General features: G+C 39.3%; 1 protein-coding gene across 1 annotated transcript in view; it reads left to right on the top strand.

The window, feature by feature from the left end:
- Positions 1–3,976: 3,976 nt before the first annotated feature.
- The window catches only part of ttc12 (tetratricopeptide repeat domain 12), a 29,291-nt gene continuing 23,800 nt past the window's right edge, over positions 3,977–9,467 (top strand). The window contains exons 1-3 of the mRNA XM_071517786.1: positions 3,977–4,107; positions 4,612–4,781; positions 4,880–4,901. Coding sequence (XP_071373887.1) covers positions 4,053–4,107; positions 4,612–4,781; positions 4,880–4,901 — 247 coding nt within the window. The 5' untranslated portion in view covers positions 3,977–4,052. The remainder of the gene's footprint in view (positions 4,108–4,611; positions 4,782–4,879; positions 4,902–9,467) is intronic.

Genomic DNA, 9,467 nt, shown 5'->3' with positions numbered 1-9,467 from the left:
CTGTGCACCGTGTAAACATGTACTGTCTCATAATAAAGATCATTGAACAGACGTTGTATGTTTCAGTCAAGCTGTCACACATGCAGGTATCTTCAATAATAACTGTCAAAACAGGAAACATTAATATAAAACAGAAATTAATTTGTAGCTTTGTAGTGCAGTGCTGGAGTGGTGTTTATCTTCTGTAGACAGCCACAGGGGGAAGATCTGAGCCGTGAGTGGCCTTATTGTGCGGAGACAGATAAAGAGCATTTAATCAATGACAGCATTGTGCCGTCAGTATCTGTCTTCCCATGAGGCGCGACACCATGGCATTCCGAGTGGTTGGATTCTGGTCTTTCAAAACTCTGTCTTTCTGATGCATCACAGAAATGGCCCCATACATTCCATTCTGTTTCAATCATGATTATATACTGGCAGCCTTTATTGTCTCTTTACCATCTGATTTCAATTGTTGACATGTACGGTACAGTGGTCCTGCTGTGGTAATTATTCTGATGCACCAGGCATCAACAGCAGCTGAACACTGCAAATGGCTAGCTATGTTTTGAAGGCTTTTATGAATGACAAATCTCTTCTCTTCTCTTCTCTTCTCTTCTCTTCTCTTCTCTTCTCTTCTCTTCTCTTCTCTTCTCTTCTCTTCTCTTTTCACGTTCTGACACTGCTTCTCACCACTGTAATGTCATTCCCTTCCTTGAAGCCTGTCTAGTGTCTCGATGTGGTCTCTCTCTTGACCTTGGAGATCTCAGTCTTGGAAAACTTCCAGCCTGCTATTTAAAGACTTTGAAAGCCTGTCAACATGGAATGTGTGAGACGACACTACAGTTGTGTTTAAATGAGGACTGTGCACAATCATTCAAATTGATAATGTAATTGATTTTGACTACGGCAGTACTGTAAGATTGAAATGCAAGGCCAGTCAAGATGCACAGTGTCACGCATCTGGAATGCCATAATCATTTCCTTTGTTTTGTTTTCACCAAGGGCCCTGTTTCCTTCTCAATATAAAGCCTCCTTGTCTGCGAATGTTGTTGACTAGGACCTAACCGTGAAAGCACAGTGACCTTTGAGGGGAAAGGTCAGCTCTCCAGTTCCATTTTAGGACATTCCAGTCAGCACAGAGTTGTGTTGCACATTGGGATTTCCTCACAACAGTTTTGTATGAGCGTGTATTTATCACACTAGAAGTAACTCACAGCTCAATGGATCTCCTCATTCGACACCACAAACCAACTGTTGGACACAACTTTAACTGGGGAAATGTCCTCTGCCTTTTGGGTAGGTTGTTGAATTGTGTAGTATGTGGACAACATCCCACTTAAATACCTCATGTTTATGATTTCCTGTCATACAAAGAAAAAGTTAATTCCGTGTGCTGTGTAGACGGTGAAAAGATTCAAAATCTCTATCTTTCTCTCTGTGTATGTGTGTGAGTGTGTTTGGTTGTGTGAGAGAAGAGAAAAAAAAGAGTATGACAATGTGTGGGCTTGAGAGAAATGCATTATCATACATGTCATACACTACATATCATACACTTTTGTATGCTAATGGCTCTGAGACTGATTGATCAATCAAGCTTTAATTATATAGGACATTTTGTCTGAACAACTTGCAATGCAATGCACTTCACATTAAAATGAATAAAATATAAAATAAAATACAGTTAAAAATACATAAAAATAAAGGATGAAATAATAAAATACAGATAAACAATGCGCACACAATAAAATAAAGTGCAAGAGAGACTTAGAGTAAAGGAGGAAATAAGACAAAATGAAACTAAAAGAAGTCAAATAAGAGTATTGCTGTATTATTGTATTATTGACAGGTGACTAGTGATTGAAAGTTGAAGACTGAAACCCTTTGGCACAAAGTTTGCATTATTTGTATGATTCAATGAAGAGAGGTCTTCTTGTATGAGACAGGAAAGAGGGAAAACAAGATGCATTCTGCTGTTTGGTTAGTTGATTGTATTGTTAGTTTGATTCTTTGAAAACTAAAACCAGGACTTTGTGGTGGCTGAGATGCGGTCTGTGTTATGTATTTAACAAAAGGTTGAGGTTCACCAGCACGCACTGAACATGCATTAGTTTCAGATCATTTTAGGAAATGTATTTCAAAACAGTGTGAGTAAAGGTCATGTTTGTGACAGATCTGGTCATGATTAGGGTGTTTCAATTCAATGATCTTCAATGTCAGAAATAGGGGTACAGTACAGGTGCATTGCTGTAGGCTACCCAAAGGTCCACTCTCCACACATGTAGCCTCCCAGGTACACTAGTGATCCTTAAGGTCCTGGTCACTGGGGTGGGGCGACACATCTGTACCTTTTCTAAATACGTACATATTTGTCACTTGGGGTAGGCTACATGGCTGTTCCTTTAGAGGCACGGGGGACAAGGGTACAAATATGAACCCGTTCCTGAAAGTACAACATTTGTACCCTAATTATAGGGTACAGGCCCAGCGACAAGCATTTGTACACTTTTCTGAGAGTGTTTAATTAATCAACTTTATGATACAGATCCAACTGCATGTGCTAACAGACAAGCCTTTATAGCCAGGCATTCTGCTAATAATATTTCCCTAATAAAAAGTAACAAAATGGATTGTAAGAACAAAATACACTGTCCGGAGCACGACTTTGATTAGTGCAACTTACCCTATTCGTATAATGTGACAAAATTAACCATTGTCAAAGAGATGTGTGATACTCATCCCTGCCTGGCCACATGCCACCCTGACAATAAATCACAGTGAAACCAGTCTCACAGAAGTTGTATGATAATTATTACTTGCACACACTGACTGGTCTGGCTCTCATTAACATTCCAGACTCTACTGCTACACACCAGGAAGTTAAAGCTCCCACTGGTTCTATCACCACACGCGCGCAGCGCGCACACACACACACACACACACACACACACAATCTGATCTGATGCTATGATCTGATGTCAGAAAAAAATCTGTGTTGGTAATAAAACAGACAAATCTATTATATTTCATCAGAATACAACACTTTTGTAGACCTATAGGTGCCAGGGTCTAAATGTAGCCATAGGGAGGCAGTGTTGATCTATTGCTGAGAAAAAGGAACGGGAAGCGGCTGTTCACTGGCCTAGGATACTCTCTCATCAAGATGGTCAGTGTTGAAAGTAGCCCTCATAAGACGTAAAGGTCACTGAGATTTTGAGGGGATTTAGGTCTATCTTTTTTCTATACAGGTCACTGAACCCACAGGACTCTATGTATGGGATGAAGGCATGAAGAGAACGGGAATCCGAATCTACAGCCATGTTTAGTAATGAAGAGATATGCTGCATGTCAACATTAGCCACTTGAACGCGCCAGATGCGAAATGAACTTTACAGAAATAAATAAACTTTACAGAAATATTCGTTCCACTATTTAGTCTAGCAAATTCTTGACCACCCGCAAGCACGTGACCACCCGAAACCAAGGAGACAAATGCTGCTTTCAAGGGCTGTCGTAAAGTTCCTCATTAGGACTAGAAGGAACACGGACGACCTAACACAGTGGTATAAAACCTCCTTGGGTAGCCTACACGGTGGGAAGTCATATTTTTTAAGAGACACGAAATGCAGCGTGTAAATTAGTGTAGTTACAATGACGAAGGACATGGAATACGTGTTAACAATTTATGGTAAACGTTAAAGTGTTGTAAGCCAACGTTTGGGTAATTGGTGTCCATTTTATCCTCGTCATTCTGTCACTGCAGCCCAAAGTAGCTCCGTGCCGGATTATTTCTAAAATAAAACGATATTCACCAAATACTTTTATTCCATTGATCCTTTCATTATTATTTTCGACGAGGAGTAGGCTATTTTAATACGCGACGAGCGCTGCACTCCCGCAGGCGGGCTGCATATTTTCAGAGCTCGAAAGTACTAAGTAGGAGCTTACGAGGATCATGAAGGCAGCACGTTACCATGGTTACTCAAAACGCGGAAGGCGAAAATTAAATAACTTCAATAAAAGGTAAAGTTAGCTTAGCCACTAATAAAAGCTGCCCTGTTGTAGAAAGCGGCATGATGGACCAGCTTGAAGACTTCGAAAGTTTTTTGGAGAAAGTTGACAAAATAAGTGAGTAATATATGGAGCTTCACTCCGTGCCAGAATGAAGGTGCACGTTAGCATAGACATAAAACGGTCTGTTAAATGAACGTTACACACACTATTGAGACACTATTACACACTATTAAGACAAGCTGAAGTTCGAAGACACGGCAGTGAAAGTTTTCTGGCACATAATGTATTAACGCTAACGCTAATTGTGTAACTGGGTTAGCTAACAATGTTAACTCACGTACCAGCTATTTAGTCTTAACAACTGAAAGGGAAATACTGCTCAAGATTTCGTAATGGTGCAGACAGTCCAATCAATTTTATGAACATGGACAAGACAACGCTTTTATGGCTTTTCAAAAGTCAGAAACCATAGAAATCTCTAACCACGGACAACATGTGAGATTGGGAGCTGCTATAGGCTACTGCAATACAAACGTGAATTATTTAACCTATCTGGGTGTTGTTCTATTTAAATTCTACCACCAGTGAGATGTCCTCTTCCTCTCCCCCCCCCCCCAGGTGAACTGGTGAAGGAACTAAAATCCTCTGACGCTGATGCCCAGCAGAAAGCAGTTGAGAAGGCTGATCACTATATTTCTGCCTTTGCCTTGGAGGTAGATGAGCCATGCAGGACAAAAATCAACAGGACAACAATCAACACAAATCCTCCACCACAGCCTTCTTCACTGGTAAAGACATTCACACAAAGGCTGTAGCCCACACATTACACATTACACACACACACACACTCTTTTTAATTCCTCTCCTTGTTTTACAGAGTCCACAGAATTCTTCGAGTGTAAGTCCAGGTGAGCAAAGTTGAAAGAAGATCTCCCTCTGGCTGTCCTTTACAATTAATTAAAAAAAGTGTTTAAGTAGACTTAAATATCCTGCTGAGCAAGGCAGAAAAGGTTTCTTTCATTCACAGTGCAAACTAACCAGTATCTGGTAAATGTGAAATGTGAAACGTCTTTTACTTTTCTGTCAGCTGAGGTGATTTTGTAGAATAGAACTACCAAATGATATGAAAGACAAACCAATGAACCAAAGCTAGAAGTGCCAGTAAAGTACCACTCTCCTTCTGTGTAAATATCCATAGACTTGTCAGGCCTTGGATGATGTCATTCAGTCTTTCTGACCAATCCACCAGTACGAGATGAGACTTGCAGCCTTTTCTGTTAAAGGGAAAAACAAATGTTATATGTTTTGACTCTGTCATTACTCCACTTGTTCAGTAGAAATAGCATGTTGTGAGATTTGGTCACTAAAAGTTTGTTCATAGGATTTCATTCAGCTTGAAACCTCACCAAGGAGAACAGCATCAGTATTTTCTGTTTTTGGGTGTTTTGCTACATTATATGCAGTCTGATGCTCTGTTTCAGAAAGAGAGCCCCTTGGTGCCATGGGAAGAGAACAAATCATTTTAGAGAGATTTAGGGACAGGTTCCGATGGCGGACCTATGACATGAAAAAGTTTTGAACATTTGAATGCTCTGTTACACTTTCCCGTGGGGGTGTTGGTCTGATTACATGAATGCGATTTTTTTGACATTACTCTGAATCTATGAATACCTTAGTTTGTTGCCAGAATTTTGCTCCAGTGTTCGGAGTGCCAATTCAGAGTGCAAACCAAGAAACTGTCAACTATATGCACATTGTCCATTGGATTAGCTCCCTTGCCTGGCCCATCAAGGCTATGTTCTGGCTGTTTTTATTTCCAAATTATTTTGCTTTTCAGAGACCAGAAATTGGCTTCCAAATATGCCCCTCTATGACAGGAAACAACTTAGTTCCTATTAAAATTTAATAGATATTTATTGGTTTTGGCTTTGCCCACTTTGCACCTGGTAGCTTAGCTACTTGTAATCTTACAGGGCAATAATCATTGCTGATGTATTACAGCACTTTATCTGGATCCAATATGGTTCAGGAGACTGGAGGCAAAAGTGGAGGAAAAAACACAAATTAATTACTTGTGATTACTGAGTGAAATTGAGTGTCATTACTGATGTAATACAAGGTACTGTGGTGTTTGGAGGTACATTTTCATTCCAGTTTAATGAACCAGATCTACTTTTTTATTTGCTCAATAAGACCCGGGGTCTGTGTGTTTATTGGTTTGTTTATTTGTAATGCAAGCATGAGCGAGCTCTAGGTTGGTGCATAGTCCATTCACTACCAGGAAGTAGCTTGGTGACTTTCTATCTGTAGTGACTAGCCAATGCATGAATTAAATATTTTGTTCAGCTGTTCTTAGTTAATTTTAGTTAAAAGAACACTGCACTGTAATAAGTGCTACATCCATCATGTAGGTTTAATATACTTTAAATAGTTGTGGTCTAGTTTATTTTATTTGTTTTATCCTAAAAAGTATCAATATACTTTCCCTTTACTTAAAATGTGTCAGTATATATACAACAATATATTTTTAAATAAAACTATCACAATTTATTTGAGTAGTTATGTCTATGTGATTGTTGTGTACATGAAATGTTATAAAAGTGAGTTGACATACACAGTTTATTTGAGTAGTTATGTCTATGTGATTGTTGTGTACATGAAATGTTATAAAAGTGAGTTGACATACACAATTTATTAGAGTAGTTATGTCGATGTGGTTGCTGTGTTCATGTAACGTAATAAAAAAAAGTTGACTATCACTTTTCCCCTGATGCTTTGTGCTGCAACGTGTCTGTCTGGTCTGGGCGGGACAGGTCACTTTACCCGGGAAGGTATCAGCAGCTTGCTTGGCACTACAGCCTACTCACTCTGTTCGCCGCTGCAGAATTTTATGGATCCTGGACAAAGCGGTAAGTTGAGCAATTTTAGCCGAATGGTTGGTGATGTAAAGTCGCGCTAAACCGATGACTTGAGAGGTCCCGTTCGGCAGCTAACGTCAGCTAAGCAAATCTGTAGCTAACGTAGCTGCCCTGCACACATGGCAAGCTAAGTTAGCTGCCTGGTGCTAACTAACGTGATCCTGTCGACCACTTCTGTCACCGTATTTACCGCAACCTAACGTTACACTTGGGGAAAACAGAAACCTGAAGCGAAGCCTGTAAAATTTAATGTAGGCTAAGCCAAGCCGATTTAAGTCTCAATACAGACAGGCTACAGACATGCTAGCTAAAGTATGCCTTATTAGCTAAGTTAGCTATCACGTTTCAGTCAGAGTGAATTTTATGCACTTGTGCTCCTCATTATGTCTGCCATCTCGCTTCCTTTGTTTTGCCTCAGAGCAGGAAACGTGGTGTGTGGCCGTACACAAAATTAGAACCATAAACGGTTAGATAAAACCCCTAGACAAAAGACGCTAATGCTAACGCTAGTTAATGGTAACGCTAGCTAATGTCAACTTACTGTATGTTAGCTGTAGGTGAGTCATGTGAGTGGGTTTTGGGCAGGCAGTAGTTGTTGTTGTTTTTTTTCTCAAAAATCTAATCCAAATATGGACAAAGTAATTTTTTTTTTCCTCTCCACATGCCCGTGGTAGCACGACGAGTTGAGAACCACAGCTTTAAAGAATGCTTGGTCTATTATACTGCAATTGAATGAATAGTTGAAATACAGAGGGTGTATAGTTTGTGCTGGTGTCATCAGGCAGTGAATTTTGAACAGGTTTTACTTTTTGATAGGATCCATCTGCCTCTGTGGAGAAAAGGAGAGAAGTGCTCCTGAGATGCCTGACCGAGTGGGGGAGAGAAAGAAGAACCCATCAGTGACCACCAGGTATGTGTTAGGCTTAAAGCTATGTATCTATCTGTCTGATCAACAGTCTAACTGGTCACCTTTTTGATCAGTATTTTTAAGTGAATGTCTTAATGTGTTGATATTGTGATGATATTATAGGGATGATTATCATTGCTCTCAAAAGATATTTACACACTGTAGATTAGTGATGAACAGTCATTAGTAATGTGATGACCAAGCAGGTAGAGGCAAAGAACAGAAAATTGCATCCCTTTATTGTAATGCAGCCTTTAAAACCAGGAAAAGACAACACTTATGCCAGATCACGATAGTACAATACCCACACTCCATGCCATTGTCATGGCAAAGTAAGATTGGCCAACACAGCAGGCATACTTACAGATGCTGTTTGCCAATGCTATAGTACTTAGGTCCATGGCTTGGAATTCCAGATTGGAGCACTGGAAACCAACTTGAAAATTGACTTGGATGTGTAGCTTACAGGTGACTGGGACACTGGTAATGGGGTCTTCAATTTTGTTGACTCAGACTTGAAAGCAAAGGAATTGAAGCTAAACAAACTTAAGATCCAGTGATCCAAGAACATAACTGCAATTTGGTGTTGTTAACATTACACTGACAGTAAGTGCTATATGAGATTGATTTTGACATATGCTGTCAACTAGTATAACTGTGTAATGAAGTATCCGTCACCTTTAGCAACAATGGTACAATTTTGACTTTGTGTCTGATCTATCTTATTACCTCGTTTCTCTGACCAAACTGTTTATTCTTCTTTGTCTCCACCAATAGAGTCGTGATGAAACTGAGGTGCACGCCAAGCTCAGCAGTTGCCCGATGAAAATTTACGCGTGCCATCAGCCCGATGCCATTGGCATCATCAAAGAAGGACATCCAGTGGTCAGAGGTCTGACCAACCTGTCAAAAGCATGCTGCCTTCTCTTTGGACTTGCCTATGCCCTGGAACTTAAGTATCTACCAAAACTGGCGTGTTACATGTGTTGAAAATAATTTGTCTTTTGGCAAGTTACTCATGTAATAGAATTTCAGTTGGCATTTTCCTTTTGTGTTCATTCTAATGTGCCTTAAATGAAAATGGACTTAACTGTGTTCTGTACCATCATTGTCATTACCTCATGAGGTAGATATTCAACAGTATTGTGTGCGCAATTCAGCAGTTATGGCCTGTTTTGCAATCTACGGCACTGTTAGAAGTGAAACCTTTGAAACAGTGGGTTGTGAAGAGTTAAATAAATGTTATAATCTTAAATCTGTCTTTCCATCTTGTTCTTCTTAATTTGAAATTGTTATTGTTATTGACAGGAAAGTCTATTTATGTAAAGTTAATCAAAACGTAGTGCTTGGGATATAGAAATTATAACAACAAAACCTTTAGAGAAATTAATGTAGCATAATTTATTCACCAGAGGTTGTAGCCTGGACTCAATTTAATGGAGTTCATTCACATGTGTGATTAGGTTAATTTTACTATTTTACATTTTATCTACAAGTAACCTGTACTCATTTTAATTAAGTTCAATATCATGTGCAAGTGAGTTACCTTTACCAAGAAAATTAAGTTTATCTAACTAAGTAATATCAGTAGTATTAGTTAAGTCAACCTGATTTTACTGGGTTCATGTTAAGTAATGTTACAGTGTTCA

Source organism: Centroberyx affinis, unplaced genomic scaffold, assembly GCF_046629955.1.
Source record: "Centroberyx affinis isolate AG114_WGS23_722 - 3 ecotype Tasmania unplaced genomic scaffold, CSIRO-AGI_Caff_v1 ptg000521l_1, whole genome shotgun sequence".
Taxonomy (NCBI): Eukaryota; Metazoa; Chordata; class Actinopteri; order Beryciformes; family Berycidae; genus Centroberyx; species Centroberyx affinis.
The sequence above is the reverse complement of the archived record's forward strand: the minus strand, read 5'-3'. Positions and strand labels throughout refer to the sequence as shown.